The sequence below is a fragment of the Oncorhynchus gorbuscha genome, linkage group LG23 (assembly GCF_021184085.1).
Source record: "Oncorhynchus gorbuscha isolate QuinsamMale2020 ecotype Even-year linkage group LG23, OgorEven_v1.0, whole genome shotgun sequence".
Classification (NCBI taxonomy): Eukaryota; Metazoa; Chordata; class Actinopteri; order Salmoniformes; family Salmonidae; genus Oncorhynchus; species Oncorhynchus gorbuscha.
The window spans coordinates 5815025-5838828 of record NC_060195.1 but is presented as its reverse complement, the minus strand read 5'-3'; the positions used below and the strand labels follow the sequence as shown (position 1 = coordinate 5838828).

General features: G+C 44.2%; 1 protein-coding gene across 1 annotated transcript in view; it reads left to right on the top strand.

The window, feature by feature from the left end:
• The window catches only part of LOC124011647 (synaptopodin-like), a 63786-nt gene that overhangs the window by 20829 nt on the left and 19153 nt on the right, over positions 1-23804 (top strand). Inside the window, exons 2-3 of the mRNA XM_046325107.1 lie at positions 5973-6300; positions 7337-8510. Of these exons, the coding sequence (XP_046181063.1) occupies positions 8306-8510 (205 nt within the window). The 5' untranslated portion in view covers positions 5973-6300; positions 7337-8305. The remainder of the gene's footprint in view (positions 1-5972; positions 6301-7336; positions 8511-23804) is intronic.

The window sequence follows — 23804 nt, the reverse complement described above, 5'->3', positions numbered from 1 at the left end:
AATTTAATTTATTTGTCACAAGCGCCGAATACAACAAGTGTAGACCTTACAGTCTGTAAGGGGTGTGTAACCGGTGGCAGGGGAGTCAGACGCAGGAGAGCACAACTAAGTAATAGCCGAAGCTGTTGAATAGCAAAACCAACGGCATAAAGAATAACAAGACATGGGTACAAAACCCATCGCGCACCAGTCAACATGTACACAAGCATTTACAATAAATAATACCACACAAAGACATGGGGGGAACAGAGGGTTAAATACACAACACGTAACGAGGGAAATGAAAACCAGGTGTGTGGGAAAACAAGACAAAACAAATGGAAAATTAAAAATGGATTGGCGATGGCCAGTAGACCGGTGACGTTGACCGCCGAACACCGCCCGAACAAGGAGAGGAACCGACTTCGGCAGAATCGTGACACAGTGAAATGCTTATAGCATTATAGACACAGTGAAATGCTTATAGCATTATAGACACAGTGAAATGCTTACAAGCCCTTAACCAACAGTGCTTTATTAAGAAGTTAAGAAAAAAGAAAAAATAGAAAATGGAAATAACAAATAATTTTAAAGAACAGCAGTAAAATAAAAGTAGTGAGGCTATATACAGGGTGTTACGGTACAGAGTCAATGTGGAGGCTATATACAGGGTGTTACGGTACAGAGTCAATGTGGAGGCTATATACAGGGTGTTACGGTACAGAGTCAATGTGGAGGCTATATACAGAGTGTTACAGTACAGAGTCAATGTGGAGACTATATACAGGGTGTTACGGTACCAAGTCAATGAGGAGGCTATATACAGGGTGTTACGGTACAGAGTCAATGTGGAGGCTATATACAGGGTGTTACGGTACAGAGTCAATGTGGAGGCTATATACAGGGTGTTACGATACAGAGTCAGTGTGGAGGCTATATACAGGGTGTTACGGTACAGAGTCAGTGTGGAGGCTATATACAGGGGGTACCGGTACAGAGTCAGTGTGGAGGCTATATACAGGGTGTTACGGTACAGAGTCAATGTGCGGGGGCACCGGTTAGTCGAGGTAATTGAGGTAATATGTACATATAGGTAGAGTTAAAGTGACTATGCATAGATAATTAACAGAGAGTAACAGTAGCGTAAAAGAGGGGTCTGGGTAGGCCTGTGATTAGATGTTCATCAGTCTTATGGCTTGGGGGGTAGAAGCTGTTTAGAAGCCTCTTGGACCTAGACTTGGCGCTCCGCTACTGCTTGCCGTGCGGTAGCAGAGAGAACAGTCTATGACTAGAGTGGCTGGAGTCTTTGGCCATTTGTAGGGCCTTCCTCTGACACCGCTTGGTATAGAGGTCCTGGATGGCAGGAAGGAAACTTGGCCCCAGTGATGTAGTGGGCCGTACTCACTACCCTCTGTAGTGGCTTGCGGTCGGAGGCCGAGCAGTTGCCATACCAGGCAGCATGCAACATGCTCTCGATAGTGCAGCTGTAGAACCTTTTGAGGATCTGAGGACTCGTGCCAAATCTTTTCAGTCTCCTCAGGGGGAATAGGCTTTGTCATGCCCTCTTAATGACGGTCTTAGTATGTTTGGACCATGGTAGTTTGATTGTGATGTGGACACCAAGGAACTTAAAGCTCTCAAGCTGCTAAACTACAGCCCTGTCTAAAATGGGGCGTGCTCGGTACTCCTGTAGTCCACAATCATCTCATTTTTCTTGAACACGTTGAGGTAGAGGTTGTTGTCTGTTGTCCTGTCACCACACTGCCAGGTCTCTGACCTCCTCCATATTTTTTTTAATTTTTTTTTATTTCACCTTTATTTAACCAGGTAGGCTAGTTGAGAACAGGTTCTCATTTGCAACTGCGACCTGGCCAAGATAAAGCATAGCAGTGTGAACAGACAACACAGAGTTACACATGGAGTAAAGAATTAACATATAGGCTGTGTCATTGCTGTCGGTGATCAGGCCTACCACTGTTGTGTCATCAGCAAACTTGATGATGGTGTTGGAGTCGTGCCTGGGAATGCAGTCATGGGTGAACAGGGAGTACAGGAGGGGACTGAGCACGCACTCCGGAGGGGCCCCCGTGTTGAGGATCAGCATGGCGGATGTGATGTTACCTACCCTTTCCACATGGGGGTGGCCCGTCAGGAAGTCTAGGATCCAGTTGTAGAGGGAGGTGTTTAGTCCCAGGGTCTTTAGCATAGTGAAAAGCTTTGAGGGCACTATGGTGTTGAACACTGAGCTGTTGTCTATGAAAAGCATTCTCACATAGGTGTTCCTTTTGTCCAGGTGAGAAAGGGCAGTGTGGAGTGCAATTGAGATTGCATCATCTGTGGATTTGTTGGGGAGGTATGCAAATTGGAGTGGGTCTAGGGTTTCTGGGATAATGGTGTTGATGTGAGCCATGACCAGCCTTTCAAAGCACTTTATGGCTACAGATGTGAGTGCTACAGGTTGGTAGTCATTTAGGCAGGTTACCTTAGAGTTCTTGGGCACAGGGACTATGGTGGTCCACATGAAGAGGTTATGTTCCAATGTGTTCTGTCTCCACCAGTAATACATTATGAAGAGGTTCTGTTCCACTGTGTTATCTGTCTCTATCAGTAATACATTATGAAGAGGTTCTGTTCCACTGTGTTATCTGTCTCTATCAGTAATACATTATGAAGAGGTTCTGTTCCACTGTGTTATCTGTCTCTATCAGTAATACATTATGTAGAGGTTCTGTTCCACTGTGTTATCTGTCTCTATCAGTAATACATTATGAAGAGGTTCTGTTCCACTGTGTTATCTGTCTCTATCAGTAATACATTATGTAGAGGATCAGTTCAATAAGGAGCCAGACTGATCTGAAAACATTCCTGTATATCATCAGACGATGAAACTATTTAAACCAGCCTGATCACTAGAAATAGACTTCGATCTCAGACGTTTGAAAATGTCCTGAACACGTCACTGTATTCCCTCCTCGGCATATACACACACACACACACGCACGCGCACACACACACACACACACAGGTTCATCCCTCCTTGTCTAATGTAGTCCTTTATAGACTGAGACATCAAGCATGTCATCATTAATCCACATTAACTTTGTCAGCACCTGAGTGTAATGCAATACAATATGTTTTATCTCTCACCACCTGATAGAGGCAGACAGAGATAAAGATAATAGAGGCAGACAGAGAAAGCTAATAGAGGCAGACAGAGATAAAGATAATAGAGGCAGACAGAGATAAAGATAATAGAGGCAGACAGAGATAAAGCTAAGAGGCAGATAGAGATAAAGCTTAGAGGCAGACAGAAATAAAGTTAATAGAGGCAGACAGAGAAAGCTAATAGAGGCAGACTGAGATAAGGCTAATAGAGACAGACAGAGATAAAGCTAATAGAGGCAGATAGAGATAAAGCTAATAGAGGCAGACAGAGATGAAGTTAATAGAGGCAGACATAAATAAAGTTAATAGAGGCAGACAGAGGAAGGTAATAGAGACAGACAGAAATAAAGTTAATAGAGGCAGACAGAGAAAGCTAATAGAGGCAGACAGAGATAAAGCTAATAGAGGCAGATAGAGATAAAGCTAATAGAGGCAGATAGAGATAAGGCTAAGAGGCAGATAGCGATAAAGCTAATAGAGACAGACAGAGATAAAGCTAATAGAGACAGACAGAGATAAAGCTAATAGAGGCAGACAGATATTAAGTTAATAGAGGCAGACTGAGATAAAGTTAATAGAGGCAGATAGAGAAAGTTAATAGAGGCAGACAGAGAAAGTTAATAGAGGCAGACAGAGATAAAGCTAATAGAGGCAGACAGATATTAAGTTAATAGAGGCAGACTGAGATAAAGTTAATAGAGGCAGACAGAGAAAGTTAATAGAGGCAGACAGAGATAAAGCTGAGAGGCAGATAGAGATAAAGCTAATAGAGGCAGACAGAGATAAAGCTAATAGAGACAGACAGAGATAAAGCTAATAGAGACAGACAGAGATAAAGCTAATAGAGACAGACAGAGATAAAGCTAATAGAGACAGACAGAGATAAAGCTAATAGAGGCAGATAGAGATAAAGTCCTGACCTTTCACCTGTAGGAGAACACTGGGGTTATCGTTCCTCACGTTCACAACTCTTATTAAAGCTTTTCCTGTTTCCTTCTCTCTCGCTCTCTGTGTGCGTGTCCCATTTTAAAATTTTGGGGGGTGTCTTGCTGTCTCTATAATTTGCGTAGAGTTACAATATTTACAATATTTGTCAACACAGAAGAGCTCACCACAAAGCATTAGACTGGTAGAGAACCAGACAAACATATTACAGTATATAAAGATGTAGAAACCAAAAACCACTCCCAGTGTCTCCCTTACAAAACTGTAAAAAATGTCAGACTTTGTTTTTGACTCAAAACTCTGAACTTTACAGTTCCTTCTTGATGATTTCCTACACGCATTGAATCGGTGGCGACTGGAGGAACCCTAGAGATCCTCATTGAACTATTGTTAGCCAATGGTTCATATTTGTATCTTTGGTTAGTTGAGGGGTTATTGGAGAAACCTTTAATGGTTCAACGTAGCAACTGGTTCTTGGAAGAACCCTGGAGTGGAGGAGTGGCTTACTAGAGGCGTGGCTTACTAGAGGCGTGGCTTACTAGAGGCGTGGCTTACTAGAGGCGTGGCTTACTAGAGGCGTGGCTTACTAGAGGCGTGGCTTACTAGAGGCGTGGCTTAAAGATAGATTTTTTTGGGGGGGGGCAACCACTAAGAGTAAATGTCATTCATGTTCATCTGTTCTGTTGTATTGTCTTCACGTGTCAATGAGCCTAACACAAATAAAAAAAAGCTCAGTTGGTAGAGCATGGCGCTTGTAACGCCAGGGTAGTGGGTTCGATCCCTGGGACCACCCATACGTAGAATGTATGCACACATGACTGTAAGTCGCTTTGGATAAAAGCGTCTGCTAAATGGCATATAATACAAATACACATTTTGAACTGCAGAGGTTCTGCTGGCGTGGCAAGCTAAAAAGTTCTCCCAAGCATCTTTACTTCTAAGAGTGTAAAATGTGTATAATCGCAGGAAATTAGCATTAAAACAGCAACCAAATAATAAACAGGTGAAACCAATTAGACAAAACCAAACGAACAAAGGATCGGTGGCAGCTAGTAGACCGGCGACGACGACCGCCGAGCGCCACCCAAACAAGAAGGGGAGCCGCCTTCGGTAATATTCGTGACACATTTTGCCACTGGGCAGAGAGAAAATGTTGCTGTTTTAAAGCTAATTTCCTGCGATTATACACATTTTGCCACTGGGCAGAGAGAAAATGTTGCTGTTTTAAAGCTAATTTCCAGCGATTATACACATTTTGCCACTGGGCAGAGAGAAAATGTTGCTGTTTTAAAGCTAATTTCCTGCGATTATACACATTTTGCCACTGGGCAGAGAGAAAATGTTGCTGTTTTAAAGCTAATTTCCTGCGATTATACACATTTTGCCACTGGGCAGAGAGAAAATGTTGCTGTTTTAAAGCTAATTTCCTGCGATTATACACATTTTGCCACTGGGCAGAGAGAAAAGTTGCATTTTTAAAGTGGCAATCAGCAGTTGAAACAATAACAGTGTGTTTTCCCTGCCCCTGTTTTGGATACAAATGGGCCTGGAGAAGTGTAACCACTCTCAGATTAATAGACAGAGCTGTGGATGCAAGGACTGACCATCCATCATATCACAATTATAGATATAACCGTGTTTTGAACCTGTGGGTGCTTCTCACACTGAATACTGGGGTGGCAGGGTAGCCTAGTGGTTAGAGCGTTGGACTAGTAACCGGAAGGTTGCAAGTTCAAATCCCCGAGCTGACAAGGTAAAGAAATTAATTCAGACAAAGAAATTCATTCAGTTTATAGATTAATTTCTAGATGAATACATCAGGGAGGGTCGACATGAATTCAGTTGACAGATCTTCTTATAATTATTTTTGTCCCGTCTTTCAGGTGGACGTGGACACTGCACGGACTTGGAGACAGAACCAATGGAGATCAGCCTCTCATGACAACAACAACAACAACAACAACAACTTGACTCTTCCTGAATTCTACAGCACCACGTTCTACCCTACACTCCTTCAATAGGGACTGGAGAGACAGATCACCCAGACTTACAGTTGAAGTATCATCCCAGACTGTATAAACAACTGACTTCCCTTAACATAGACACTGTTATCTCCTCTAAAAACAACCCAAATAAACCAACTGACAGCTGGAATTGCAGAGGGATCAGACTGAGAACTGCCTGGGCCTCAGCTCAGTACAGGATATAAAGGTAATGTATTGATATAGTGGTAATGTATGGATATAATGACAATGTATTGATATAATGACAATGTATTGATATAGTGGTAATGTATGGATATAATGACAATGTATGGATATAATGGTAATGTATTGATATAATGACAATGTATTGATATAATGGTAATGTATTGATATAATGACAATGTATTGATATAGTGGTAATGTATGGATATAATGACAATGTATGGATATAATGACAATGTATTGATATAGTGGTAATGTATGGATATAATGACAATGTATTGATATAATGGTAATGTATGGATATAATGACAATGTATTGATATAATGACAATGTATTGATATAGTGGTAATGTATGGATATAATGACAATGTATGGATATAATGGTAATGTATTGATATAATGACAATGTATGGATATAATGACAATGTATTGATATAGTGGTAATGTATGGATATAATGGTAATGTATTGATATAATGACAATGTATTGATATAATGGTAATGTATTGATATAATGACAATGTATTGATATAGTGGTAATGTATGGATATAATGACAATGTATTGATATAATGGTAATGTATTGATATAGTGGTAATGTATGGATATAATGACAATGTGTTGATATAATGGTAATGTATTGATATAGTGGTAATGTATTGATATAATGGTAATGTATTGATATAGTGGTAATGTATTGATATAGTGGTAATGTATTGATATAGTGGTAATGTATTGATATAGTGGTAATGTATGGATATAATGACAATGTATGGATATAATGACAATGTATTGATATAGTGGTAATGTATTGATATAATGACAATGTATTGATATAATGGTAATGTATTGATATAGTGGTAATGTATGGATATAATGACAATGTATTGATATAGTGGTAATGTATTGATATAGTGGTAATGTATTGATATAGTGGTAATGTATTGATATAATGGTAATGTATTGATATAGTGTTAATGTATGGATATAATGGTAACATATTGTATATCTCTGCATCTAATCCAAACCAATATCCGTCAGGACTAAAACGTGACTCCCAGCATTGACTCCTGGATGGATGGATGAGAATAAGAAAAGAGAAAGAAAGAAAAGATATAGCTGACGTATCGGCCAGTGGCGTCTCTGAAACTCGTAGCTGCTCTTTGGAGTGACCTTTTCTAGAGGGAAATGTTGTTTCTCACTCCGTCCGAACCAAAGGACAGGAAGCTTTGAAACACACGGCCCCCCTGGTCCCCCCCCCCCTCTTTGGCATTGTTGAGTCTAAAGTGCTGCTCGCTTTCTCCGCAAGAAAAATAATCTGTCAGGGAGAGATTGCAATACAGTCAACAGGCATGTTTGGGTGGTTGGACTAAGAAAGGAAAGAGAGAATGATTGGAAGAAAGGGGGAGGAAGAGAAAATAATCGTCTGGGTTTTGGAGAAAAATAAAGATTTAGAGGGAGGCAAGACAGACGCAAACAGAAACAGAACAGTTTGATGGTTTCTCAGCCTTTCTCCTTTAGCTGGAGATTTGAAGTAGAGCACATCGTTATTGGGAACTGATCCAGCGTGCTGTGTGTCTGTGGAGCTCCCAGCCCGCTTTAGTCTCCTGGGATATCCCTGATACTGTTTCTGGTCCTGTTCTCCCATCCGTCACCCTCTCTCCTTGCTAGCTAGCTAGCTACAGGACTACGGGACTAAAGGAAAACCTTAAGGAGGAATACTGAAGGAAGTCTGGGGGAAGAGGTGTCCAGCAGCAGGAGAAGCAACATGGATAGCTAAGATTCTCTTTATCCCCACTGGTGATTCACTTTTTTTGCTCCACTCGCTCCAAAAGAGGAGTGTCTGAACTTACTCTGAACGCTCCACAAACGGTGATCCTCAAGCTGACACACAGACCAAACCAGGGGGGGGCCGCAGACGGTCTGGGTAGAAGAAGAGACAGAAACTGTGGAGCAAACCAGAGGAGAACAAGAGAGGCTCCAGAACTCCTCCAGCAGAGCAACAAAGAGATGGAGACGGAGAGGGGTCATATGTCCGTGAGGAGAGGGGTAAGCTGGAGCCCAGGTGGAGGGAGGAAGCCCCTTCAGAGGGTGCATGGCGGGAACACGGACACCGGCAAAAGAGAGAGTGACGCATCTTCAGAAAGGCGGGACTACAAAGCGATCAAAGGACAGGCGACATCAACCTCCACCAATCAGCTGACTCGGAAAACCAGTAAGTTTGATGTTTATTCTATTTACATGGTTTTGTCTTCTAGTTACCTGCTGGGTTTCTGACCTGCCACAGGGCAGCAGCAGGAGGGAATGTGGAACATGATGGAAGTACACTGAAGGGACTCTGAGATGCAGTAGTTTAAAGTGGTTGAGAATTTCCTTTTGCGAGTGTGGAGACGTAGATTTTTCCGGATACCTCAATTTTTTCAAATTATTATCAATATTATTATTATTATTATTATTATTATTATTGTTATTATTATCATTATTTTTATTATTATTAATATTATCATTATTATTAGTATTATCATTATTATTAATATTATTATTAATGCTATGATTATTAATATTATTATTATTATTAATGCTATCATTATTAATATTATTATTATTATTAATGCTATTATTATTAATATTATTATTATTATTAATGCTATTATTATTCATATTATTATTATTATTAATGCTATCATTATTAATATTATTATTAGTAGTAGTATTATTAGTGTTAGTATTACTATTATTATTATTATTATTATTATTATTATTATTATTATTAATATTAGTATTACTATTATTATTATTATTATTATTATTATTATTATTATTATTATTAATATTAGTATTACTATTATTCATATTATTATTATTGTTATGATGATTACTACTGTTATTATTATTATTATTATTATTTCTATTATTATTTATAGTATTATTATTATTATTAATATTAGTATTACTATTATTAATAACCGCATTAATATTATTAAAAATATTGTTATTATTATTATTATTATTTCTATTATTATTTATAGTATTATTATTATTATTGTTATTATTATTAATATTATTATGAATATCTGGCCAAACCTTCCCCTAACCCTGACGACGCTGGGTCAAGGGACTCCCGATCACGGCCGGTTGTGATACAGCCCGGGAACGAATCCGGGTCTGTGGTGGAGCTTCTAGCACTACGATGCAGTGCCTTTAGACTGCTGCGCCACTCGGGAGGTCGGAACTCTCCATTTTTAACACGTATGAACACAGAAGCTAATCACACAGCCGACCAAATGACATGAGATATTACTTCTGGGAGATTATACTCCATGTTATGTCAGAGATGGTTAAACGTTCAAAGAAACATCTGTTTCCCTGCAATAAAAACGTAGACTGGGCTACCATGGCACACACACACACACGCACGCACAGACACAAACACACACACACACACGCACGCACGCACAGACACAAACACATATACAGCAACTGGACACATCTGAGATGGAAAGTTAATCCTGCATCCCAACCTAAAGGGCAATCTCAGAAACACTTCATACCCAGTACCAGTCCAGACCATAATGGACTGAGCTCAGACTTCATACCCAGTACCAGTCCAGACCATAATGGACTGAGCTCAGACTTCATACCCAGTACCAGTCCAGACCATAATGGACTGAGCTCAGACTTCACACCCAGTACCAGTCCAGACCATAATGGACTGAGCTCAGACTTCATACCCAGTACCAGTCCAGACCATAATGGACTGAGCTCAGACTTCACACCCAGTACCAGTCCAGACCATAATGGACTGAGCTCAGACTTCATACCCAGTACCAGTCCAGACCATAACGGACTGAGCTCAGACTTCACACCCAGTACCAGTCCAGACCATAACGGACTGAGCTCAGACTTCATACCCAGTACCAGTCCAGACCATAATGGACTGAGCTCAGACTTCATATCCAGTACCAGTCCAGACCATAATGGACTGAGCTGAGACTTCATAATAAGTTCTTTCCAGATCATTATCCTGCCATAGTTGGAGTCGCTACTTGTGTGGCAGAGCGGGAGGTAAACACGTCAGTGATGAAGGAAAAACTCCTTAGAGAGTAACATGGAAAACCCCTCAGACAGCGTGTGTGTGTGTGTGTGTGTGTGTGTGTGTGTGTGTGTGTGTGTGTGTGTGTGTGTGTGTGTGTGTGTGTGTGTGTGTGTGTGTGTGTGTGTGTGTGTGTGTGTGTGTGTGTGTGTGTGTGTGTGTGTGTGTGTGTGTGTGTGTGTGTGCACAACTGCGATACAGATTAGCCTACTATACTGAGCTGAAGCAGTAAACCTAATATCGTCGGAACAGATGAACAAACTACAGATTTACAAGACGTTGTTGTGCAGTAATTGAGAAACACATCAGAAAATGTAGGCCAAATGACTCTGTAACAATCTATAGTTAGTAGATGCAGTCATTCAATTAAAGTTTATAGTTCACCAAATTGGAGAATAAATATAATACATTATATTACATGCAAACAACGCATCCTGCGATTTTTAACCCTGTGTTTAGTAGACTGTTTTCCATTGGGATTTGGAGAGGGGCTGAGTCCTATTGGGATTTGGAGAGAGGCTGAGTCCTATTCGGATTTGGAGAGAGGCTGAGTCCTATTCGGATTTGGAGAGGGGCGGAGTCCTATTCGGATTTGGAGCGGGCTGAGTCCTATTTGGATTTGGAGAGAGGCTGAGTCCTATTCGGATTTGGAGAGGGGCTGAGTCCTATTCGGATTTGGAGAGAGGCTGAGTCTTATTGGAATTTGGAGCGGGGCTGAGTCCTATTCGGATTTGGAGAGGGGCTGAGTCCAATAGGATTTGGAGAGGGGCTGTGTTCTATTCGGATTTGGAGAGGGGCTGAGTCCAATAGGATTTGGAGAGGGGCTGTGTTCTATTCGGATTTGGAGAGGGGCTGAGTCCTATTCGGATTTGGAGAGGGGCTGAGTCCTATTCGGATTTGGAGAGGGGCTGAGTCCTATTCGGATTTGGAGAGAGGCTCAGTCCTATTCGGATTTGGAGAGGCTGAGTCCTAATCGGATTTGGAGAGTGGCTGAGTCCTATTCGGATTTGGAGAGAGGCTGAGTCCTATTCGAATTTGGAGAGTGGCTGAGTCCTATTCGGATTTGGAGAGGCTCAGTCCTATTCGGATTTGGAGAGAGGCTGAGTCCTAATCGGATTTGGAGAGTGGCTGAGTCCTATTCGGATTTGGAGAGAGGCTGAGTCCTATTCGAATTTGGAGAGAGGTTGAGTCCTATTCGGATTTGGAGAGAGGTTGAGTCCTATTCGGATTTGGAGAGAGGCTGAGTCCTATTCGGATTTGGAGAGGGGCTGAGTCCTATTCGGTTTTGGAGGGAGGCTGAGTCCGATTCGGATTTGGAGAGGGGCTGAGTCCTATTCGTCTGTGTGGGAGCCTCTATGGACAATATTAATTGTTGTTGAATATTTTATTTATCAGTGATTGTGTTTCTATCTCCTGCGTTGTTATAGTCTTCGACGCTGAGCTCCTATCACACAGCAATACTGTAGCCTACCAACACTGTCAAATATATGAAATAGACAATGATGCTGAGCTCCTATCACACAGCAATACTGTAGCCTACCAATACTGTCAAATATATGAAATAGACAATGATGCTGAGCTCCTATCACACAGCAATACTGTAGCCTACCAATACTGTCAAATATATGAAATAGACAATGATGCTGAGCTCCTATCACACAGCAATACTGTAGCCTACCAATACTGTCAAATATATGAAATAGACAATGATGCTGAGCTCCTATCACACAGCAATACTGTAGCCTACCAATACTGTCAAATATATGAAATAGACAATGATGCTGAGCTCCTATCACACAGCAATACTGTAGCCTACCAATACTGTCAAATATATGAAATAGGCTACCGTTTTATTTACTTTCATTTACTTACTTTCATGTTTGGCTTCTAAATGAGGGATGGATAAATGGTGGCCTAATATTTTAATGGGAATAAACCATTCATGTCAGAGAAGGAAAAACATGTTCTGTAATACGATTATGATTCAGTCCTTCATAATAAAAGACATGTTCTGTAATACGATTATGATTCAGTCCTTCATAATAAAATATAATAATAATAATATATGCCATTTAGCAGACGCTTTTATCCAAAGCGACTTACAGTCATGTGTGCATACATTCTACGTATGGGTGGTCCCGGGGATCGAACCCACTACCCTGGCGTTACAATCGCCATGCTTCTACCAACTGAGCTACAGAAGGACCACAAACATGTTCTGTATTATGATTATGATTCAGTCCTTCATAATAAAAGACATGTCCTGTAATACGATTATGATTCAGTCCTTCATAATAAAAGACATGTCCTGTAATACGATTATGATTCAGTCCTTCATAATAAAAGACATGTCCTGTAATACGATTATGATTCAGTCCTTCATAATAAAAGACATGTTCTGTTATATGATTATGATTCAGTCCTTCATAATAAAAGCAATATAAATATATCCATCAATATGCTGCAAAACAATCTCCTTCCCAACGGCAAATACATCTGTTTTCTCATTAGGCCTACGTTCTGTTTTTATTGGCCGACCATTATTAGAAATCCTGTGCCTCAAACACCTCCATTTCCCACAAAATTACAATATTTACTTGCAATACAATCGATCCCTCTAGAAGTTGTATGTATGGTCTGAGATTTACGTGGAGATGTGCACACTATCTCGTCAAGTTTAAACGTTTATAAATAACAACTTTTTGGGGGAGAAAACTGTCCCACACAAGGTTGAAAGTAGTTTTTGTGCGCACGTACCGTTGACAATTGAGTCCACGAGAGAAAGACGTGATGTTTTCTCATGCCAAGGAAGCCCTTTAGATTTGATTGAATTGAGAGAGTGAAAGACACAGGTCAGATCGGAGTGAGAGTGAAGTAACAACTAAAGGAGGGAGCCTCATTGTCAGGGGCCAAGTTGTGTCTCTGCTGGAGGAGAGCAGAAAGTCTTGTGCCTCCATGCAGGGGAGTCCAGAAAGAAGTTCTCTGGAGTTCACAGAGGGCAGACAGAGAGGGAATGTCAGCTAGCCCAGACCAGAAAGAGTGAGGTAGTGAGTTCACAGAGGGCAGACAGAGAGGGAATGTCAGCTAGCCCAGACCAGAAAGAAGTTCTCTGGAGTTCACAGAGGGCAGACAGAGAGGGAATGTCAGCTAGCCCAGACCAGAAAGAGTGAGGTAGTGAGTTCACAGAGGGCAGACAGAGAGGGAATGTCAGCTAGCCCAGACCAGAAAGAGTGAGGTAGTGAGTTCACAGAGGGCAGACAGAGAGGGAATGAGGGCAGACAGAGAGGGAATGTCAGCTAGCCCAGACCAGAAAGAGTGAGGTAGTGAGTTCACAGAGGGCAGACAGAGAGGGAATGTCAGCTAGCCCAGACCAGAAAGAGTGAGGTAGTGAGTTCACAGAGGGCAGACAGAGAGGGAATGTCAGCTAGCCCAGACCAGAAAGAGTGAGGTAGTGAGTTCACAGAGGGCAGACAGAGAGGGAATGAGGGCAGACAGAGAGGGAATGTCAGCTAGCCCAGACCAGAAAGAAGTGAGGTAGTGAGTTCATGGGCTCCTGAGATCTTCTGCAAAAATTATATAATTACAGTTGGATAAATGTAGATAAACTTGATTTTTCTTTCTGACAATGACTTATACAGGATACTAACCTCAACATCAAATCAAATGTCATACCTAAAACCTTGATTTTGGATAAAATGACCTGAATGGACTATTACTACCGAGGACAATGAAGAACAAACTTCTAACAAACCTTAACCTGTAGAAGAAACACATAGGAACCTGGAAGTATCATCCAACACGAAGCTGAGTGAGTCATGTTCAGTCTGAACCTACTTATGAAGCCAAAAAGTTAAAGACAATAATCTCTAGGTCATTTTGTTCTATAAAGCTTAATAAATAAGGCTACAAAGTTACCAAACCAGACCATCCCCTGGCATGGTGCTATATTAACCAGACCATCCCCTGGCATGGTGCTATATTAACCAGACCATCCCCTGGCATGGTGCTATATTAACCAGACCATCCCCTGGCATGGTGCTATATTAACCAGACCATCCCCTGGCATGGTGCTATATTAACCAGACCATCCCCTGGCATGGTGCTATATTAACCAGACCATCCCCTGGCATGGTGCTATATTAACCAGACCATCCCCTGGCATGGTGCTATATTAACCAGACCATCCCCTGGCATGGTGCTATATTAACCAGACCATCCCCTGGCATGGTGCTATATTAACCAGACTATCCCCTGGCATGGTGCTATATTAACCAGACCATCCCCTGGCATGGTGCTATATTAACCAGACCATCCCCTGGCATGGTGCTATATTAACCAGACCATCCCCTGGCATGACACTGTGCTATATTAACCAGACCATCCCCTGGCATGGTGCTATATTAACCAGACCATCCCCTGGCATGACACTGTGCTATATTAACCAGACCATCCCCTGGCATGGTGCTATATTAACCAGACCATCCCCTGGCATGACACTGTGCTATATTAACCAGACCATCCCCTGGCATGACACTGTGCTATATTAACCAGACCATCCCCTGGCATGGCACAGTGCTATTAGAGCACACTACCCCTATGTCAAGAGAGAGGGTATTGGCCCAGGGTGGAAACTCAGAATACTAGACATTTAGGAAATTGTAACAACCTCTGTCAATGTGTACAAGTCTGGGACAGACAGTAATCGTACAGGACATCCTCATGCAGCTCCAGCAGGACTTTTACGGGATCAAAGAGAGAGAGCACATCAGTAAAAGATCTCTGTCTGTGACGACTCCCACATCCTAAATGAATCTGATCACACCTCTTCAAACTGTCCTGCAGATGAGGGTGGTCACCTCCCGGTGTCCAGGGTATAAACCATCTGACTCAGATCGTTTTTTTGGGCTCAAGTTTCAGGAGCTTCTTTAGCACCTCGGACTCAGTGACCGTCTGCAGGGAGAAACTTTGTAGTGGGGCAGGAGAAAAAGAGTGAGGAGCATTGGGGATAGTCGCATTAGAAGGGGTGGGAGATGAGGAAATGTTGGACAGGTAAGGAGGCATGGCTGAGTCAAATAGGAATCCTGACTTAATGAAGTGGTGATTAAAGAGCTCAGCCATGTGCTCCTTGTCAGTAACAACCACATCAACTTCATTAAGGGACATGAGCAGCTGTGAAGAGGAGGGTTTATTCTCCAGGTCTTTAACCGTTTTCCGGTTAGACCTACAGAGAGAGTACTGCTCCTTAAAGTAACTATGTTTGGCCTTCCAGATAGCCTGAGTTCACTGATTTCTCATTTGGCTGAACGAGAGCCCGTCAGCCTGAGTATGTGTGTGCCGAGCGTTTCGTCAAAAGCCATTCTTGAGGTGGAGTAACTCTGCAAGATCACAGTCAAACCAGGGGCTGAACCTGTTTTTAATTCTCATTTTCTTTATGGAGGGTGTGTTTGTTAACAATACCACTGTAAATATAAAAAAAGAAGGTCCAAGTGTCTTCGACAGAGGGATCAAGCTGATTCTATACCATTTTACAGAGGCCAGTTCATGAAGGAAGGCTTGCTCATTAAAGTTTTTTAGCAAGCGTCTATAACAAATCAGGACAGGTTGTTTCACTGAGCAGCCATTACGAACACAGGCTGTAAAACAGAGGTCACTAAGGTCATTACAGAAAAGATCAGACTGATACCTATCGGGATTATTTGTGAGGATAACATCAAGGAGAGTAGCTGTTTCTGGGTGTTTAAAAGTATAATAACGAGTTAAAAAAGGAGTTAAAAATATATCTAAATATATGGACGAGCAATGTCGGAGTGGCATTGACTAGAATACAGTAGAATAGAATGCAGTGGAATAGAATACAGTAGAATAGAATACAGTAGAATAGAATGCAGTAGAATAGAATACAATAGAATAGAATGCAGTAGAATAGAATACAGTAGAATAGAATGCAGTAGAATAGAATACAGTAGAATAGAATACAGTAGAATAGAATGCAGTAGAATAGAATACAGTAGAATAGAATACAGTAGAATAGAATGCAGTAGAATAGAATACAGTAGAATAGAATGCAGTAGAATAGAATACAGTAGAATAGAATACAGTAGAATAGAATACAGTATATACATATGGCATGAGTAAAGCAGTATGTAAACATTACTAAAGTGATGAGTGTTCCGTTATTAAAGTGACCAGTGATTCCATGTCTATGTCTATAGGGCAGCAGCCTCTAAGGTGCAGGGTTGAGTAACCGGGTGGTAGCCGACTAGTGGTGGCTATTTAACTGTCTGATGGCCTTGAGATAGAAGCTGTTTTTCAGTGTCTCCGTCCAAGCTTTGATGCACTTGTACAGACCTCGCCTTCTGGATGGTAGCGGGGTGAACAGGCAGTGGCTCGGGTGGTTGTTGTCCTGATTATGATGTATGTTCCGGAGTTCTAAATTGAGCAGCTGCTGAAAAATGAGCTCCTGTATATATTGAGATTTAAATGTTTTTTTAGAGTGAAGTACATCGAAAAAATCAAGAGAAAACTGCAAGACTCAATAGAAGAGAAAACCAGGAACAAACCAAAAAAGACGGGCTTTTGAAAAATTAACTATTTTTCATAAAATTGTACAGTTATCTTAGCTAGTTGAATTGCTAGCAGAATTGTTTACTTGTTGCTAAGCAGTTGCTAGGAACTCTCCTGTAAGAAGCTAGCTAGCTTACAAAGAATAACAACAAAAAATATCTAGTTAACAGAAGAAAGGAAGATAAAATAAGGACAAAAGAAGGACAGAAGAAAAGGAAAAGAAAGAGGACAACAAAGTGAAACAGTCAGCACTTCTATTGCAACTTCGTATTTCGTCGTCCTAACGTAGTCTACACTGCTATCTGCCCAGCAGCTAGCCAGCTAGCAAACGTCCACCGTCTACCGAATAGCAGCACTGTAGAAACTATTACACTCAACTGAACGACTTGATTAGTGTAGTGTTAGCTAGCTACATAGTTGTCTTTGCTGTCTTCGTATCCAAGATAATTGTGTAGTTTAGAGCGTGTAGTCTTAGAGTGATTATCTTAATTTACCGAGGTTAGCTAGCCAGCTATTTGTCGTCCTTAACGTAGGAGACTCTGCTAGCTAGCCAACAGCTAGCCAACGTCTACTGAATAGAACTTCCGCACTCAACAACCCGGTCGCATTCCGCTTCGCTCCACAGGTAGTATCACATTTTTCATTTCATTTCTTTACAGCACAACGGTTTGATTTGTTTGATCGTAGCTAGCTACATAGCTAGCTACATAGCCGTCTGTGTATCAAAGATAATTGTGTAGTCTAGAGCGATTTTCTAGGTTAGCTAGCCAGCTATTGTCGTTCTTTTAACGCAACGTAACGTAATCAACACTGCTAGCTAGCCAGCTAGCCCCGAATAGCAGCACTGTAGAAACTATTACACTCAACGAAACGACTTGATTAGTGTAGTGTCAACAACGCAGCCACTGCCAGCTAGCCTACAAAGTCAACAACGCAGCCACTGCCAGCTAGCCTACTTCAGCAGTACTGTATCATTTGAATCATTTTAGTCAATAAGATTCTTGCTACGTAAGCTTAACTTTCTGAACATTCGAGACGTGTAGTCCACTTGTCATTCCAATCTCCTTGCATTAGCGTAGCCTCTTCTGTAGCCTGTCAACTATGTGTCTGTCTATCCCTGTTCTCTCCTCTCTGCACAGACCATACAAACGCTCCACACCGCGTGGCCGCTGCCACCCTAATCTGGTGGTCCCAGCGCGCACGACCCACGTGGAGTTCCAGGTCTCCGGTAGCCTCTGGAACTGCCGATCTGCGGCCAACAAGGCAGAGTTCATCTCAGCCTATGCCTCCCTCCAGTCCTCGACTTCTTGGCACTGACAGAAACATGGATCACCACAGATAACACTGCTACTCCTACTGCTCTCTCTTCGTCCGCCCACGTGTTCTCGCACACCCCGAGAGCTTCTGGTCAGCGGGGTGGTGGCATCGGGATCCTTATCTCTCCCAAGTGGTCATTCTCTCTTTCTCCCTTACCCATCTGTCTATCGCCTCCTTTGAATTTCATGCTGTCACAGTTACCAGCCCTTTCAAGCTTAACATCCTTATCATTTATCGCCCTCCAGGTCCCCTCGGAGAGTTCATCAATGAGCTTGATGCATTGATAAGCTCCTTTCCTGAGGACGGCTCACCTCTCACAGTTCTGGGCGACTTTAACCTCCCCACATCTACCTTTGACTCATTCCTCTCTGCCTCCTTCTTTCCACTCCTCTCCTCTTTTGACCTCACCCTCTCACCTTCCCCCCCTACTCACAAGGCAGGCAATACGCTCGACCTCATCTTTACTAGATGCTGTTCTTCCACTAACCTCATTGCAACTCCCCTCCAAGTCTCCGACCACTACCTTGTATCCTTTTCCCTCTCGCTCTCATCCAACACTTCCCACACTGCCCCTACTCGGATGGTATCGCGCCGTCCCAACCTTCGCTCTCTCTCCCCCGCTACTCTCTCCTCTTCCATCCTATCATCTCTTCCCTCTGCTCAAACCTTCTCCAACCTATCTCCTGATTCTGCCTCCTCAACGCTCCTCTCCTCCCTTTCTGCATCCTTTGACTCTCTATGTCCCCTATCTTCCAGGCCGGCTCGGTCCTCCCCTCCCGCTCCGTGGCTTGACGACTCATTGCGAGCTCACAGAACAGGGCTCCGGGCAGCCGAGCGGAAATGGAGGAAAACTCGCCTCCCTGCGGACCTGGCATCCTTTCGCTCCCTCCTCTCTACATTTTCCTCCTCTGTCTCTGCTGCTAAAACCACTTTCTACCACTCTAAATTTCAAGCATCTGCCTCTAACCCTAGGAAGCTCTTTGCCACCTTCTCCTCTCTCCTGAATCCTCCTCCCCCTACCCCCCTCCTCCTCTCTGCAGATGACTTCGTCAACCATTTTGAAAAGAAGGTCGACGACATCCGATCCTCGTTTGCTAAGTCAAACGACACTGCTGGTTCTGCTCACACTGCCCTACCCTGTGCTCTGACCTCTTTCTCCCCTCTCTCTCAGATGAAATCTCGCGTCTTGTGACGGCCGGCCGCCCAACAACCTGCCCGCTCGACCCTATCCCCTCCTCTCTTCTCCAGACCATTTCCGGAGACCTTCTCCTTACCTCACCTCGCTCATCAACTTATCCCTGACCGCTGGCTACGTCCCTTCCGTCTTCAAGAGAGCGAGAGTTGCACCCCTTCTGAAAAAACCTACACTCGATCCCTCCGATGTTAACAACTACAGACCAGTATCCCTTCTTTCTTTTCTCTCCAAAACTCTTGAACGTGCCGTCCTTGGTCAGCTCTCCCGCTATCTCTCTCAGAATGACCTTCTTGATCCAAATCAGTCAGGTTTCAAGACTAGTCATTCAACTGAGACTGCTCTTCTCTGTATCACGGAGGCGCTCCGCACCGCTAAAGCTAACTCTCTCTCCTCTGCTCTCATCCTTCTAGACCTATCGGCTGCCTTCGATACTGTGAACCATCAGATCCTCCTCTCCACCCTCTCCGAGTTGGGCATCTCTGGCGCGGCCCACGCTTGGATTGCGTCCTACCTGACAGGTCGCTCCTACCAGGTGGCGTGGCGAGAATCTGTCTCCTCACCACGCGCTCTCACCACTGGTGTCCCCCAGGGCTCTGTTCTAGGCCCTCTCCTATTCTCGCTATACACCAAGTCACTTGGCTCTGTCATAACCTCACATGGTCTCTCCTATCATTGCTATGCAGACGACACACAATTAATCTTCTCCTTTCCCCCTTCTGATGACCAGGTGGCGAATCGCATCTCTGCATGTCTAGCAGACATATCAGTGTGGATGACGGATCACCATCTCAAGCTGAACTTCGGCAAGACGGAGCTGCTCTTCCTCCCGGGGAAGGACTGCCCGTTCCATGATCTCGCCATCACGGTTGACAACTCCATTGTGTCCTCCTCCCAGAGTGCTAAGAACCTTGGCGTGATCCTGGACAACACCCTGTCGTTCTCAACTAACATCAAGGCGGTGGCCCGTTCCTGTAGGTTCATGCTCTACAACATCCGCAGAGTACGACCTTGCCTCACACAGGAAGCGGCGCAGGTCCTAATCCAGGCACTTGTCATCTCCCGTCTGGATTACTGCAACTCGCTGTTGGCTGGGCTCCCTGCCTGTGCCATTAAACCCCTACAACTCATCCAGAACGCCGCAGCCCGTCTAGTGTTCAACCTTCCCAAGTTCTCTCACGTCACCCCGCTCCTCCGCTCTCTCCACTGGCTTCCAGTTGAAGCTCGCATCCGCTACAAGACCATGGTGCTTGCCTACGGAGCTGTGAGGGGAACGGCACCTCAGTACCTCCAGGCTCTGATCAGGCCCTACACCCAAATAAGGGCACTGCGTTCATCCACCTCTGGCCTGCTCGTCTCCCTACCACTGAGGAAGTACAGTTCCCGCTCAGCCCAGTCAAAACTGTTCGCTGCTCTGGCTCCCCAATGGTGGAACAAACTTCCTCACGACGCCAGGACAGCGGAGTCAATCACCACCTTCCGGAGACACCTGAAACCCCACCTCTTTAAGGAATACTTAGGATAGGATAAAGTAATCCTTCTCACCCCCTCCCCCTTAAAATATTTAGATGCACTATTGTAAAGTGGCTGTTCCACTGGATGTCATAAGGTGAATGCACCAATTTGTAAGTCGCTCTGGATAAGAGCGTCTGCTAAATGACTTAAATGTAAATGTAAATGTAATTATCTTTTTGGGCTTCCTGTGACATCGGGTGCTGTAGATGTTCTGGAGGGCAGGTAGTTTGCCCCTGGAGATGCGTTGGGCAGACCGCACCACACCCTCTGGAGAGCCCTGTGGTTGAGGGCGGTGCATTTGCCATACCAGGCGGTTATCCGGCCGACAGGATACTCTCAATTGTGCATCTGTAAAAGTGTGTTAGGTCTTAGGGGCCACGTCAAATTTCTTCATCCTCCTGAGGTTGAAGAGACACTGATGCACCTTCTTCACCACGCTGTCTGTGTGGTTGACCATTTCAGATTGTCAGTGATGTGTACGCCGAGGATCTTGAAGCTTTTCACCTTCTCCACTGCAGTCCCATCGATGTGGATAGGGGCGTGCTCTCTCTGCTGTTTCCTGAAGTCCACCATCACCTTCGTTTTGTTGACGGTGAGGGAAAGGTTATTTTCCTGGCACCACTCCCAGAGCCCTCACCTCCTCCCTGTAGACTGTATCATCATTGTTGGTAATCAGGCCAACTACTGTTGTGTCATCTGCAAACTTCATCATTGAGTCAGAGGACAGACTAGGGGCCTCCAGCCACATCATAATTAACATGGGCACAAATGACTTAAGGGCCCAGCAGGAAAGGGTGGCCAAAGCACTCAAGGGAGTGATTGAAAAAGCTTCTTCCACTTTCCCCAACGCACAAGTGGTTATCTCTGCCCTGATACCACAGAAAGATTTCCACCTTGCCTCCATACAGCGGGTGAATGCAAGCATTTCGCGAGACTGTGCCTCAAAACCTGATGTCTACCTGGCCCACCACTCCACCCTGGACTTGAACAGCCTTTATGACCAGGTCCACCTCTACAAGACAGCAATCCCAACGGATACCCCACCCAGACTAGCGAAACACCCTCCTAGACCTGCGAACCCCCCCCCCCCCCCTGAAGGACCTGCACCGAGAGAACCCATGCCAAGCAAACCCTGGCCACACACTATATAGGCCCCCCATATCAGACCTATGCCCCTTCTGCCCACCCCATGCGCCCCGCCCCTGCGGCAAGGACCTCAACATGACAGCAGGACATATTCCCAGGCCGTGAGCAGGGCAACAGTCCCAACACCCACTATTACACCCACCACAAACCCCATCCTGCAACCTAAGAGTTATGTATCAGATGCTCAACATGCTCTGCTCACACCTACTGTGATGGTCCGGGCCTAAACCACACAAAAACAACACTAGACACTATGGAACACAAAGCTTTTACTATCTCATCCTGGAATATACAAGGCCTGAGGTCACCTGCCATTGGCCAAAAGAGCAGGAACCTGGACTCAAAGAAATCGACAGCTGTTAGTCCCATCCACCACACTACCAGGTGGGTGGTATAGAGGAGACGGACCCACTGGTTGCCCTCTAGGTTACAGACAGCTGTTAGTCCCATCCACCACACTACCAGGTGGGTGGTATAGAGGAGACGGACCCACTGGTTGCCCTCTAGGTTACAGACAGCTGTTAGTCCCATCCACCACACTACCAGGTGGGTGGTATAGAGGAGACAGACCCACTGGTTGTCCTCTAGGTTACAGACAGCTGTTAGTCCCATCCACCACACTACCAGGTGGGTGGTATAGAGGAGACGGACCCACTGGTTGCCCTCTAGGTTACAGACAGCTGTTAGTCCCATCCACCACACTACCAGGTGGGTGGTATAGAGGAGACGGACCCACTGGTTGCCCTCTAGGATACAGACAGCTGTTAGTCCCATCCACCACACTACCAGATGGGTGGTATAGAGGAGACGGACCCACTGGTTGCCCTCTAGGTTACAGACAGCTGTTAGTCCCATCCACCACACTACCAGGTGGGTGGTATAGAGGAGACAGACCCACTGGTTGTCCCCTAGGTTACAGACAGCTCTTAGTCCCATCCACCACACTACCAGGTGGGTGGTATAGAGGAGACAGACCCACTGGTTGTCCTCTAGGTTACAGACAGCTGTTAGTCCCATCCACCACACTACCAGGTGGGTGGTATAGAGGAGACGGACCCACTGGTTGCCCTCTAGGTTACAGACAGCTGTTAGTCCCATCCACCACACTACCAGGTGGGTGGTATAGAGGAGACGGACCCACTGGTTGCCCTCTAGGTTACAGACAGCTGTTAGTCCCATCCACCACACTACCAGGTGGGTGGTATAGAGGAGACGGACCCACTGGTTGCCCTCTAGGTTACAGACAGCTGTTAGTCCCATCCACCACACTACCAGGTGGGTGGTATAGAGGAGACAGACCCACTGGTTGTCCTCTAGGTTACAGACAGCTGTTAGTCCCATCCACCACACTACCAGGTGGGTGGTATAGAGGAGACAGACCCACTGGTTGCCCTCTAGGTTACAGACAGCTGTTAGTCCCATCCACCACACTACCAGGTGGGTGGTATAGAGAGACGGACCCACTGGTTGCCCTCTAGGTTACAGACAGCTGTTAGTCCCATCCACCAAACTACCAGGTGTGAAACAGGGAAGAGACTCAGGGGGTATGCTAATTTGATAAAGAGCAGACCTAACCCACTCTATTAAATGAGTCAAAACAGGAACATTTTACATCTGGCTAGAACTTAATAAGGACATTTTCTCAAAAGAGACAAATGTCCTTATGTGTGCTTACCTATATC